At 38.6% G+C, this 15,274-nt stretch overlaps 1 protein-coding gene and 3 non-coding genes across 4 annotated transcripts; 2 read left to right on the top strand and 2 right to left on the bottom strand.

Annotated features, from left to right (window-relative positions):
- Nucleotides 1–275: 275 nt before the first annotated feature.
- Nucleotides 276–349, top strand: TRNAI-AAU. The gene has a single exon. It is a non-coding gene; the product is annotated as a tRNA-Ile (tRNA).
- Nucleotides 350–429: 80 nt separating this feature from the next.
- Nucleotides 430–11,226, bottom strand: LOC122653670. The gene is made up of 5 exons (XM_043847598.1): nt 9,715–11,226; nt 6,743–6,886; nt 6,170–6,286; nt 5,480–6,067; nt 430–435 (listed from the first exon to the last, which is right to left on the bottom strand). Exons 1-5 carry the CDS (start codon nt 11,224–11,226, stop codon nt 430–432), a joined length of 2,367 nt encoding a protein of 788 aa, XP_043703533.1.
- On the bottom strand, nt 477–550 carry TRNAI-AAU. Its single transcript has one exon. It is a non-coding gene; the product is annotated as a tRNA-Ile (tRNA).
- On the top strand, nt 1,697–1,778 carry TRNAS-GCU. Its single transcript has one exon. It is a non-coding gene; the product is annotated as a tRNA-Ser (tRNA).
- Nucleotides 11,227–15,274: the final 4,048 nt, after the last annotated feature.

Consider the following 15,274-nt stretch of genomic DNA (forward strand, 5'->3'; position numbering starts at 1 on the left):
TTGATAAAAACCATATAAAAAAAAATATCACATTTTTCGCTTTCTCATAGATTTATTTTACTTGGAGGCTAACAAATTCCAAAATGATAAAATGTGTTAATGGAAACTAAAGATCTAATTAGAATATAATAACTAAGTATGGTGGCATGGTTTTATTTAAACCTGAGTTTTCAGTAATTGAGGTAGTCTTAAGTGTTTGATGTTCAAGCCTCAATCAAGTTAACATAAATATCAAATAAAATGAAATACAAACTATTAGTTAAATTAAATCATGTGGCCTATTAGCTCAGTTGGTTAGAGCGTCGTGCTAATAACGCGAAGGTCGCAGGTTCGAGACCTGCATAGGCCAAATATGTTATACTTTTCCTTTTAATATAAAAAACAAAAAAACAGAACAAAAAAATCACATTTTTGGCCCCCATGCAGGTCTCAAACCTGCGACCAAACAAAAAAACAGAACAAAAAAATCACATTTTTGGCCCATGCAGGTCTCGAACCTGCGACCTTCGCGTTATTAGCACGACGCTCTAACCAACTGAGCTAATAGGCCAGTTATACTGTAACTAGGAATAATACCTTTAAATACAATTTTGTTTTCCTATATATAATAATGGTTTTACCTGACTCAGCGACCGTCCCTTCGTTTTCTCGAAACCCCTTCCTCTTCCTCCTTACTCGAGTCTTCTCTCTCTTCTAAAATTTCAACTCTTCGATTTCAGGAATTCGATTTCTGCCCCTAAGGAATCAGTGAAGTTTTTTCTTACTCTACTGTAACCCTAAATCTCTTCCTCAGCTACAAACGAAAACCCATTTCCTTTCCCCCTCTGCTTTCTACCCCAAATGGTGAAACTTATTTCTATCAAAATCATCTTCACCCTGTCTCTCCTCGTTTCAGTTTAATATAGTTTTTGAAAAAGGAAAATGGGAAGAGGAAGAACAAGAAATTTGTATTTCACAAGTCACTAAACCAGTTCTTCACCTCCCCCCTCCCCCCTTCTACCCCTTTCCAAGAAAAAGGAAAACATAAAAACAAAAAAGGTCCCAAAAAGGCATGAACCCAAACAGAATGAAACGAAAAAAACAATCCAATATTAAACAGGCTTAGAAAATCGAAGTAAGATCAGTGAGGGACGAGAGGTAAAAGTAGCACCAATAAGACCAAGTGGGCCATTTGGAGACGACAATATCGATCTGCAGCGATGATAAATCCACTGATGCCAAGAACACTTTTCAACTTAAAATGCAGAGACCCTACTTACTTGGTACTGTAATACTGTTCATAGTTACCTTTCATGGCTTCATGAAGCTTCTGAGAGAGACTGAGACAAAACCATCTTTCCAATAATTGTAAATCAAAAGAAAAGAAAACACTCGAAACTCGATGAGGGGATCGAGGCGGCAGAAACCCCTAGAATATCAAAAGACGACAACAAATTTCTTGTTCTTCCTCTTCCCATTTTCCTTTTTTCAAAAGCTATATTAATTAGTTTTACTGTTTTTTTTTTTTTATTGGGTAGAATTAGTTTTACTGTTTTATGATTGAAATAATCACACAGAAATAAGAGAAGCATCCGACCCGTTGGATTCGTCGACGATTAAATGATTTGATTAATTTGAATCGCTGGATTTCAGCCATATTAAGCACATAATAAAATGTTATTTATATTTATTTAGCTGGAAAACTTAACAAAAACTCGTCGCTTTGGCCGAGTGGTTAAGGCGTGTGCCTGCTAAGTACATGGGGTTTCCCCGCGAGAGTTCGAATCTCTCAGGCGACGATTTGTTTTTTATGTATTCGTCCGTCTTCCCTAGCCTACTTCTCATAGTCGATTGGTCCAAACCATAGATTTCCTCGCCAAGTCGGTTGGGCTACACAAATTTTATTCGTTTTTTCTAAGGGTGTCAAAATAGAATCGAAATTGAATATCGGAATCGGAATCGATCGTTTATGATCGAACCGAATCGCATCGTAAAAAAATGATCTGATTTTGATTTTATAGGTTTTCTTTTCGATTCGATTTTGATTTGCACTGTAAAATCGCGGTTATAAACCGAATAGAAACCAAATAGAAACCAGTACCTCTTACTCGAATACTAGCCCATGCATCAATTAGATTAATTAATAACATAATAATTATAATTATTGCAACATACTTGAAACATAAAATAAGTAAAATGTATTGGATTAATTATATATTATATTTGTTCAAGTACGAATTAAAAATATTGATGATGTTAAATAGAACACATGAGAATGGAGAAGAAAACAGAAAAAAAAATAGGAAATGAAAAGAATAGGAAATATGGTGAGTGAGAGAGGAGAGAGAGTGGGAAAACATGGGAATATAAATGCTTTGAAACCGAGGTTGTCTTTATTAGTGTTTCCCAAAACTGATACTACACAAACCGCATGTAAACCGATTGTGAATCAGATAACGAAAATCGAATAAAAATCGATAAAATCAAACCATATGTAAAACGATTCTGGTTTTAATTGATTCCTATTCGGTTCGATTTTGATTTCACCTAATCAAAATGTAAACTGCATCACAACCGAACCGAATAACTAGAACCGCACCGCTTGACACCCTTAGTTTTTTCCTATGAAATTAAGTCATGTCGATTCAATAACTCTGTTAACGGGTGGGTTTCATCTCTCCCTTATATCCCTGCTCAAGTGCCAACTCCAGTCCATGGTATGGGGTGTGAAAAAAATATATTTCTAATAGATTATTTGGTTGTGCACCTATGGCAACTACACCCATTTTGATATGTGATGTTGGTTTTAACTTTAATACATCTACAACTTGATGAATTTTAATTGTTCTTTGTAAATGACTCGTCAGATTAACCACCTTCACCTACGGAATTCAATTCCCTTCCAAACGATGCGGTGTAGCGTACTTTGTTGCCTCCAAATGGTGTCTCTTTACATCTGTTGGATGGTTCAGCATCAAGGGTGGATTATATGAGTGAACTACCACCCTACCCAATTTCTTATATAATGGTACTGCTACTAAATCACCCCTCCCCCAAGTCAAGCTGGTGCTGCTTGTTGCACCGTAGCTTGTCAACCACCGGACCATAGCTCCATTCCTAATCTAGCTAGAAGACTAATTAAACATGTCTAATTGGTTGGAGTGTGACCATTGGGACTAGGGTTCCATCGAGTAGAAGTGTGGATCAGTGATATAGTTTTTGCTAGATGGCGGTTTTTTGTTATAAAATTTTGTGAATAACACAAGGGTCAATTAAAAGAAATTTAAAACTTCTTAATCCACCACTTTGATGACAAAAAGTTCCTCCGTTTTCCATTAAAACACAGCCTTAGGGTGACAATTAACCCCACCCTGTTGCTTGAGTAACTTTGTAGTTGAAGTTGTTCCCAATACTAATTAAACTATTTCTTAAATTCCAAGTTTCCAACAATATTTGTATGAATGTATGCATGAGGTGATGTTTCAACTTTTTTTTTTTGGGTATACAAAAGAAACCAAAAACTATTCACATAAAAAGGTAAGGGAGAAAGAATGCCACTGGGTCGCGCCACACATTGTCCCTACGTCCTGAAACAAGGATGCGCAAAATGATCGTTGCACCCCTAGTCATTTCAGTGGTTCTAAAAACTGTGGCGATCATTTCAAGTGTCTCTGTGTCAAGGCACAAGGGCAGCATGCACTACACGCCTCAATAGCGTTCTCTTTCCCAAAAGGTAATTACACCAGGAAGAACAGTTTTTATTAATTTACAGTTCTTAGCCTTGTGAGCGGCTTTCGTACTATAGAAACAATATTAGTAGAATCCTTCAAAGTTAGATTCACCATTTGAAACAAGCAGAAAATAATTAAAAGAGTATTAAATAATTCCAATGGCCATCCAGCCGAGATTCTTACTCCAACCACCTCACTATGACTTGGCTAATGATCCACACTTCTACTTTTCCGAATCTTTGGTCCACTGCATGTTGCACCCCTTGCAGCGCTTCTGGCTTTCGATGTTCACAAGTTCCTTGTAGAACCACAACTTACAGAAGCAGACTAGAATTGACAAACCATGCACATCACGTTATGTATGTATTGTAACTCTTGTCTTCCCCATCGATAAAATAATTAAAATTAAAAAAATTTGTGATTATTTGATTTTTTTTATTTATTAATTTATCCATTTGATCTACAATTCTTATCTGTATTTTTTTCTTTTTCTAATGATTATATATTTTATGAAAAAATTTAACATTGCTTGATCAAGTGCAGCCTTCGTCCAGACAACCACCTGAAATGACTCCCCCCCCCCCCCAACCCCCTAAAATGAAAATCCCACCTGATTGATGCCTCTGCACATCTCGTCATTGGACCTGGCACTGGTGCAAGGGCCACGGGGCTGCCTTTTTTACTTTATTTTTATTTAAAAATGAGAAAACATGTCTTTTTTTCCTTTATTTTTATTTAAAAATGAGAAAACATGACTCGCCTGAAAACCTGATTTTTCAATAATCACACATCTAAACTCTAATACTTGCAATCTGGCACACATGGATTAATGAATCAACTCTGATAAAATCCTTTACACCATGTTGTTGACGCTCTGGAAACAGCCTCTCTACGAAGCAGGGGTAAAGCTGTGTACTTTATGACCCTCCCCAGACCCTGCAGTGACGGGACGCTGTACACCCTTTTTTTTTTGTTACCATGTCGTTGAGGTGTGCTTAATGTTCCATTAAGAAACAAGAACGCTTTTTCTTTTTCAAAGCAACAACAATGCCACGTACTTCAATTGTTTGGGCTGAAACTTACGATGAGGTGGGCTTTTTCTTATTCTGCTTTCTGGTGGAACAATGAGACAGATTGGAGATCCATGTGAAATCTTTTGTCACGTACGCCTCGCGGTCTTGGTTTCAGGGAATCGGTATCTGACCGATACTGATACAGCATCGGTGGTATCGGAACAGGGATGTAAAATGATCAAAAAAAACCTAAGTATTGGTGTTTTAAAGGGCAAAACGGGCTGATCTGTACCGGTACCAATACCATAACTGATAATCCAAGAGCTTAAAACTGAACCTCCAAGGAGAAAAGGGGGAAGGGGGGGAAAAAATCTGAGTCCATCATATTGGAGCTACTGTACAGTCAACTGATAACATGAAACCTTTTCCTTTCTTTTTCTGCATATACAAATATGGACTGAGTTTCCCTCTATCCGAGGTGAATGAGATCTGAATACGAGGCGCGGGTGAGGGCAGGAATGGGTATCGGGAGAGTATTTTGAAACATACTAAAACTCTAGGAGGGGTTTGTAAACCCTAAGATGGTGGGTGAACCACCCTCTATGGGTGAAAGAAAACTGTCCTACAAATATTATCTACAAGGTGGAAAGACTCAACAGTATCTACCTAGTGTAACTAATTTCTCTCGGAATGGATTCTATATGCTGCATCTTTTCTGGCAGATTACCAAAACCAACTTACAGGATGAATGCATACCTTCTTCAAAGCACCAAACAGAGCAGATACAAGCAAAACCATCACGATCTTCTTTGAAGCTAACACCCTTAGGTTCACCTGCAGACCATCCAACTTCATTAACTTTACTATCATCAGAGCCAACACAAGAAGGTAATAGGTAACAGAGCACAAGACAATCCTAAAAGCCTTCTTGAGCCCATCCACCTTGCCTAATTCATCATCTGCAAGGTCCACGTAGGACCAAGATAGGCATGCGTGCCTCGTCTCTCCCAAGGTCAACCCAAGAGTCTCATTTAACCAATCTGAAAAACTGAGAAGCAACCTTGCAAGCCATGCAACCTCACCATCAGAGATTGGCTGCTTCGTCCAGTCACCATTGTACTTCACATCAGCTAATGTTTGATTCCCAACCTTCCTGGGCTTGAATATCTCATCCCTGGTGTGCTGAACCGGCTTCACTTCGGGTGTGGCAGGTGTGGTTCTTCCAATAGGAACACCAAATAAGGAACACATCTGAGCTTTCAAGGAATGTAGGGTCTGAAGGTTGCATGGCATATTGTCACTGGAAATTGCTTGGATTTCAGATTCAGCACGCAATATCAACAACTGGAGATGGAAGCACAAAACCTGTTAAGATCCTAAAGTCTCTATAGATATATGGAAGTACTAATAGATGAGAACTCTGTTAGTTTAAAAATTCAGATATACCTGAAGCAACTGATGTCCACCATCTTCGCCATCACCGAAGAGCCATAAATTTTGGTTCCAGTTTTCATGGTAGAAGGATCCATCAGCGTCACTCTCAAATAAGCCATCCTCCCAATCCTGACGTAGTCAAGAAACACAATATGTAAATACCGGTAGAATGCAGGGGCAATGCTTATGACCAACCTCTTTAAAGTTCATCCATAAATTCATAAACATAAACCCATCATGCCCCAGCAAAAGATATCAAATCTAAAAAATTAAACATGACTGGGATGAGAGTAACCAAATTGATCTGGACCTTTTTCTTTGCTGGAACTATATTCTTCACCCCTCCACCCTGGGGATTTATTGATGAAGCAGAAACTAAAAAGTCTACAGTCTGTATTTATTGGAAACAAAATAATAATTCCTTCTTTCCAGTCCGTATTATAGCCATCTAAGATACATAGAATGAGCACTTCCAGAAAACCTTGAGTTCTGCTTCCCAAGTCATGCAACTTTAATGAATTTTGCAATTAAATTGGAAGATGACTAAAACCATTTGTAACGCAGGAAAGAGAGAGAAAGAGAGACCTGCAACTGCTCCTGAATAGATGGAACATATTTCTGTAAACTGTCAACAATTGATGTGAAAGATACATTTGGTTTTGAATGAAATGCGGCATCTACTCTCTTTAATACATCTATCAGCTCTCTTAATGTTAAAACATTTAGTACCTGAAGGAACACAGATTAGTTATTAAGGGGATTAAGAGAAACAAATTATGCCACAAATTATCCAACACTAGTCATACTAACATTAATACATTAGCATTTAGACAACCCAATGATCTATCTGAAAGAATTGACAAAACCAGATTAATGGAACATGTAATTGCAGATAGGTAGAGCTTAACAAAGTGATTAGACATGTTGCCACCAATAGTTAAGGACAAGAAGAGTATCCCACATTGAACTTGAACAACAAAACATCTTTCTTGAAACAGTTTATTTATGACCTACCACTCTATAATAACCATAACAACTTCTTTATAACAAGATCACATTTATTTCGACAACTGTAAAAGTTAAGTACCATGATTCTGTAAGAGTAATTAAAAAATGTAAAAGCACCATCGCACTGTTCGTTCATGAGTGGAGATTCTAAAATTCAATACCCTCTACTAATATCAGTCAGGCTTCTCAACTTTGGTTGTCAAATAACGTGGTGTTTTCTCAACCTCTGGTCTTGCAACTGCTCCTCAACTTTCACAAAATAGTCCTTTCTTGCTTTGATGAGGGAAAAATGAGAAGTCATCTACCTTTTAAAAAACTAATAAAGCAGTTCCACCACCTAAATTGCCAAGTACTTTGATCATGCAATTCCAAGTAGTATATGGCATCTATACAAAGTAAACATGTGAAACCTTACCTACTCCATGCAATAAGTTCTCCAACCCAAAGTTCACAGTTAGTACATCAGATGTTATCCATATGAGTATGCTTCGAGTCCAATCCTTTATGTGAAGTGTCGTAAATGGTATGAGTCCTGCCTTTACAGGGTCCTAGGAGATCCTTGGAAGGAAGACTGTAGATGGTCCTAATATTCAGCTCTGTTTTCACAAAGTGGTTGTTCTCATACTTAAATGTGCCTTCACACTGGAAGGTGAGCTTTCACCACTGCACCAAACAACAAAGTGACAGACAAATAGTCCAAATCCTAGATGCCCATCAAAAATTTTATTTACCTGCCAGTTTCGATCTTCTAGTTCACTTTTCCACCATTTTGGCGAGTGACAAAAAGTAATTCACTTTGACTGCATCATACAAAGATTTTCAATCAGGCTGAGCACCCTAAGCTTGTCTAAGATGTGGTTTCAAACTTTGAAAGCCCAAAAACAAGGACATCAATCCTGGTACCCATCACTAGTTGACTCTTACAAAACAAAGTTTAGCTAATAGCCCATAACAGTCCTGTTGGGATATCCACGCATAAGGCCAAAAAAGAATAGTCCCATATCGGACATGAAAGAGGATGTGGGTGGGTTAATAGATACTTGGGCACCCTCTCCTTAATAGCTAACTTTTGAGGATGAGACCCAAGTCCCTAACAAGTCCCTTGAACTTTTTCCAACTTTACCAAAACTGGTAACCACATGCAACCCATCAAATTCGTCAAGGTCAAGTGCATCTTGAAACAGTCCATGCAAGCCATCAATTCAGTTAACCAATCATCATAGATAGTTTTTATAATTCAGCCACACTTGCTCCAGATTTTTCATATTGTTAGGGGCGGAGTTCAACCATCAACTCATGAGATTCACACTAATTAATCGATCACAATGTTGGCCTAGTAGACTCACTATACCAAGGGGCTAACAAAGGCTGGAAGTATTTCTGCCAAAAACGAGGTACCTACTTCTCATCCTAAGAGTTAGCAAGTATGAGAGTCCCTCTCTGTCCGTTCCTCTGGGTTTCTACTCTAAAGTTTAGCAGCACTTTTGCTAAATAATACATAGAATGTGTTGTGATTAAGCAAGCAAGAAAGGTTGTCTTTCCATCTTTCTGCCCGGAGTGATTTTCAGCAAGTCCATAGTTGGATAACCTTTTCAAGATTGTTTCATCTTATTCAAAAAATTTAAACTTCACTCCTATTGTAATAAAATAAAAAAAAAAAAAATAAAAAAAACAGTCGTTCCATCAAACCACAGTGCCATGACCTTTGATTTTGTATCCTGTGAATACTGAATAGTATAATAAAAGCATCAAGAGGTCAGTAAAAGTTGCAAAACCTAAAAAACATCAAGGTCTCCTCTACTCCCCTTAAAGTACTGTGCCTTGTCAGGTGACAGTACAATGTGAAGAGTGCTATTTCACTGATGACCGCATCAACAATATCCCTAAGATCTCCAACATTAATTCCTTCATAGAATGAGAACAGATTTTCTGGTACATATTCCACTCTAGTCATCAGGAAATTCATTAAATATGATCAATATTCACCGAAGAACTAAAAAAAAAACACTAGAGACTGAAAATTGAAACCTCTTCCATATCATACAGAATGCATTTGAATGAGTTCATATGAGTAAGGGCTACCAATAATGTATATCAATCCCCCAGCACATGCAGGCCCGTGCCATCATGTGGAACCAAGGGTACGGCATAGGGGCACAAAAACACATCACACAAACCCCTCACACATACCAAGGATCGAACACCCGACCTCCTGGATTTGATACCATATTACAACCGCTTATCCCAAAATCTCATGCTTTTAAGTAAAGGCCACAACAATGTATATCAAAAAAAAAAGCAAACATGCAATACAGACAACTCATAATTCTTTTACTAGAAGGATCCTTTCATGTGCACTACCAAAAGGCCTTTGGCATCATCTAAGCTGATTGGATATCCAAGAAGTTATAATGCAACAGGATGATCCTACATTCACAGATTGAAATATACCTCATGCTAGAAAATATAAAAGCAACAGATTCAAAGATATATAACATTTACATCAATGAATTCAAAGCAACATATAAGTAGACAAGCTGGAGATAAACCTTCAACGCCATCTGAATAATTGTTTCTGGATCCGTGTGAAGAAACTTGTGGGCAAATCCAAGAAAATGCATAACCAAAGAACTATAGAACAGGTAATTGGACAACACAAAACCTTGCCAGGGAGATGTATATCCACTTGCAAATTGACGCCCATCCTTGAGAGCATCCCTTATATATGGGAAGTGAGAATTCTCATTTCTTGAGTTTTCAGTGGATTGCTCTACAAGTGCATCAAGCTCCAAAAATTCTTCCAATTTAATCTTCCACGGTTCTATGTAAGTGATCCAGAGTGAGAATACCTCGGATGCATTCTTCATGGAAGTCTCCATTGGGCATAACAAAAATGTTCTCAATATGAACCTGTACAATGGCCTTTGAACCGAAGTGGCCCAATAACCAATGGAACCCCCATAAGAAAATAGTGACAGCGCGGCCCTAGACTTTAAAACATCAATGGAGCCTGAAACATTCCATCGGGGACTTCCAGTAGATTCAACCGGATCAAACCATTCCGTAGAAGCAACCAAGCTTCTCATCAGAGACTTCACAAACAATTTCACAACTTCTCCCAGCCCAGAACTTGGTGGAATCTCGTCCAAAATTGCTCGAAAATGGAAAGACACACCAAATGATCGGCATACGTTCACAGGCAATGGTGAAAAATCACTATCAACCAACCAAAAATGTATCAACGTATTAATCAGGAACTCTGCATGCATGAGAGCGGAGCCATCGTATCCTAATGAATAATGAAGAAGAGAACCACGGTAAGGCTGAGGAGCATTTGAACTATGATCCGAGACAAACACCTTTAGGTAAGCATAGAGAAGTCGAACGTACAAGCTACACTCTTTCTTCTGCCCTAACCCGCGGGTGGCAGACCATAAAACTGGAAACGAAGAGGTCCAGTTCTCTAACCAAAACCAACTGTTTTTTTTAATTACCACAGCGTCAGAACTTTCACTACTGCCCATGCACACAGGATAATAAGCAAACCAGAACATGTAGTATTCAAATACATTCAACTGAACATAGAAAGAACCCTTAATCGTATCCGCTTTAATCCTCCCTTTGAACAACAGGCATAAATTCGATAAGACACGACAATCTCTCTCATTCTGAAGCATAAACCTCGTCCATTCCGGCAATCTCTCAACCGGAAACACATATTTCACCAGAGAATGCCGATCTACAGCAAAAATCGATGAAATCAAAACACCAGACGGGGAAAGCAGGTTGAAGACCCTACCTGCAAGCTCAGAATCATTGGAAGCCTGAATCTGATCAATCCATCCACTAGATATGGACGATTTCTGCGATGAAAATTCATTGAATCCAAAAATTTTACTAATTAGAGAAGGAAACGCGATCGAGAAGAAGGAACGGCTCTGGTCTGCCTTGTGCTTACAGAGAAATGCTTCGACTGCAGTGCAAGCGGCAGAGATCTTGGGAGGAGATGAAGAGGCGAGAATGGTGGAAGCAAGCTCTTCAGCTTCATTATAAGAGTCCATGGGTTATGAGTGAGGAATCGTCGCAACTCCCATGAAGCTCAGAAGCCTCGAATTAGGTGTTGAGGTTGAGAGTTCGAGAAGGAGAAGCAAAACAGAACACGAAGAGCAGCGACTGTTGTTGCAGAGGAAACAAACAGCAACGAGAGAGAATGAAGTTTTAAATGTGGTGGGAGGCAAGTGGTCGCCTTTCATATCAATTGGTGGGGGGTGGGGGGGGGAAAGAGGAGGCTGGATAACCGTCTACGTGGCAGTTTACTTTGGTGACGTTTAATTTTGGAGAGAGGCCCCGCCCCTTTTTTCAAATTCATTTTTTCCGAAATTGTATGAGAATAGTCAAAAGTCAAGGGTGATTGACTGATTGGGATACAAGTTAGGGTGATAATTGGGCTGCACTTCAATTTGGATCTTCTACGGATGGGCAGATAGCGGCCTTGGTGCTGCCCACACCCAGACACGGGCATGGATTCCACCCGGGTAGAGTGCTCGAGCAGTGGGTAGGGCAGTCATTTCGCCCCTGTCTAGGTGTGGGCAACACCATGGCCACTACCTGCCCCATCATAGAGGATCAGAATCCGGCTTTACTTTGAACCCAAATGAGTTTTATTGGCTGGGCTTCTCTTGGGCTCGATTTGGATTAAAATTTAATGATTACCTAATCAACCATTTGTAGGCTCGGTTTGGTTGGAAGGAAGATTAAAGGAATGGAAGTGAAATTTTTATACCTAAAAAATACTTTTGTAATCATTACTTCATATGGGTATATCACTAACTATAAATCATTACATATTTGGTTATAAAAATTCATTTTACTTTGCAAAAAAGTAAAATAAAAATTACATCTAGAAAGTATGAATGCTATATGGTAAGAACATTAAGTAGTTTATACAATCATGTTGGATAACGATTATCGAAGTTTCCTTTTTAGGTTTAAAATTTTTCGTTTCCCTTCTATTTAATTTCTCTTGCTACCAAACAAGGCTGTAGCATTTTCCGTCTCTTGATAGTTAAATCTGTTGGTACTTTTATTGGAGACTGATTGAAATATTTTAGAACCAGACCCTCAAGCCGACAATAGATCAACAATACCTTTTCCCGTGTCATGATTGGTATGGCATGGGAGATTCCTCCCACATTGGCAATTGGGGGAACCATTTCTCAATATTTTAGTCGAATAACATTATGATTTTCAGATTTCATTTGCTCTCAGCCCATGTAAAGTATAGAGGAGCTCCAGTTGCAAGCAAGATTGGGGAACTACTCACATTGTGATCACCTCCAGCTATATTACTCATGAAATCCTCCATCAAATGCAGTCTACGAAGGAAATTAAACATCGGCATTATAGTTCTCAAGCTTGAGTTGTGCAAAGCCTTTGATTAAATTGAATGGACTTTTTTAAAACAAGTTCTTCTTTAGATGTTGTTTGCTGATTAGTAGGTTTCGTGGGATTTGAAATGCGTGAAGTGAACTCTATCAAGGGTGCGCGCTTAGCCCATACATATTTATTCTTTGTCAGGACACCCTTTTGTGTCATTCTTGCAGACTGAAAATACTAGGTTTATATAGGGTATTAAAACCAATAGAATGGGCCTCATGTATTATTTGTTGATGATTGCATATTATTTTCCAAAGGAGACACACACATGGAGTGAGGTCTGATGCAATTGTTATCCAAGTAGTGCCTAGCATCTGGACAAGAAATAAATTTTAGGAAATCTAGCATCTTGTTTAACCCAAACACCCCTCAAAGTATTAGGTTGGAAGTTTCTCGTGTTATCCAGAATTAATCAAGGAAAATATCTTGGCCTTCCCACTGAGTTTGGATGATTGGACGACAATCTATCCATTTCTAGTTGTCTTTCTTCTGTTTCCTTTCTACATGTTGCTTATGTAATTGTTAAGGAGGCCCATTTGTTAGCTAATCATGTCTTTGGATTTTTGTTTCTCAAATTTCGTGGCTTCGGCCACCCCTTTTTATGTGCTTTGTTCTCTGCCCGACCAAAACTTCTCTAGAGCTAGTCTCGTTTAATAAGTTTCAGTTCCTAACCAAAAAAAATCCTCTATTTCTTGGGTTAATATCTAGAAATTTTACCAATGAGTGAGATTCATTTGGGATCTTTATCCTCTCAGGAACCTGCCCGATACAGTTCGTACGGTTCCTCTTTTAGGAGAGCAAAAATGACCACCTAATCCCTTGCTCGAACACACTACCTGGGTGGGGTCCACCCCCCCCCCCCCCCCTCTTTCTTATTAGACGCACTAGGGAACTGTACCGGGCAGGAACCTGAGAGGATAATTTTCCATTTGGGATCCTCCATTGTATGGATCCACCCATATTAAAAAGTCACAAAGAAAGAGCCTAGGCACTCCCAGGTACAAGGAACAAAAAAGGATAGATAGCCCCACCTTTGGCAATGCCATCAACAGGGCGACTTCCCCAAAATAAAGCTAACTAAAATGATATCTTGTTATTCCCAAGGTATCCTTTCTAACTTTCTTTAAGACTCTCTGTGGTTATTGGTAAAAGAAAATTATCAAGTAAAATTCTACTCTCTTTTTTTATATGGAAACAACCAAAATCTTACTTTCTTGTGTTGATTTTACTTGGGAATTTCCTTCTACATGGTTTCTACTTGGAAACAAACAAAGAAAACCTATTTCAATCCATCAGACATCCTTCTTCCCCTTACCAACAAAAGAAAACTAATTCCGGACTCCGAAAGGCAATTAAAAGCCTGTTGGGCCCGAATGATATTCATATTTCTTTCTTTCCCTATAAATTTTTGTGATGGGGATTATTAGGGTTATGGGAATTTCTTTGGAAATATAGAGAGGCGTAAGGAAGACAACGTGTAATCCTTTCTCCGTTGTTAGTGAAAACTATTCTCATCTCTCTGTGGATGTAAGCACCTTGCTTAATCACATAAATCCTTTGTATTTTGTGATTGTTTCCCTTTTTTTATTATGTTTACTATATCATTGGGTGAACCTTAGACACTGTTGCGCTATTGCAACATGTTGGTTGCAGGTTCAAAACTTGAAAACAACCTCTCCCACAAAGCAGAGGATAGACTACACACATATGCCTCCCTCCAGACCCTGCATTAGTAGGAGCCTCACGCATTGGGCCGAACGCTTTCTTTTTCTTTCTTTTTTCTTTTTTTTTTTTTTTTTTTTTTTTTTTAAATGTTTTCTAGATCATGAATACGTATCAGTTTTTACACATTGTCCATTAGATCGTCAAAATACAACAAAAGAACATCAGGTGGAACATGGGAATTGGGAAACCCATATACTTGAAATTTTTTTCTTTCACCTACCAATTAAGGAAGAATAAAAAAGTTGTTATTTTACTTATAGAAAAACTATCACTTTCAATAGTTCACAAAGCATGAAATTAAGATGAATAACATATTCATGATGGAGGTTATGAGCCTGAGCAACTGACTAATTGGGGGTTCTTTAAAAATAGGGAGTGTTCCAGTGTGGTTTCTATGCCAGCGTCAGGACCAATGGGAGTATGCATGAAAGCATCAATAGGACAGAATTTCTATCTTACATGAGGAGTATGGCGGTCATTTCGCCTTGTATGTGTCTAGGCATAGGAACCATGCTGCCTTTTGGGTTTCTTTTACCGTTAAAAATATGTAAGAATTCCACTCTAACCCCAATGAAACAGTAGTTTTTCTTGGATGGTGATAAATTTAAAAATAGGGAGAATGTTTTCTGTGTGGGATGGGGCCACGCCCACAACAGGGGCTGGAATAACTGCCATGACCCCCATGTATGGCAGAAATTCCGCCCCCTTTTATGTCACTATGTGCGTTCTCATTGGTTGGCGTGTGCAGCGTGACCACTGCATCCCATCCAAAAAACAACGCTCTTTAAAAATATTATGTGTTAAGTAAGATAATCATGAATAACCAATCAAGCTAATTATCTGTCCGTGAGCATTTTCAATATAGTCCGGTTTCTCTACCCGACACCCCACAAGGTGAGGGCCAATGAAGTGGAATTTCTACCCCATATGACATAAGGGTCAGATGAG

The sequence above is a fragment of the Telopea speciosissima genome, chromosome 1, assembly GCF_018873765.1.
Source record: "Telopea speciosissima isolate NSW1024214 ecotype Mountain lineage chromosome 1, Tspe_v1, whole genome shotgun sequence".
Lineage (NCBI taxonomy): Eukaryota > Viridiplantae > Streptophyta > Magnoliopsida > Proteales > Proteaceae > Telopea > Telopea speciosissima.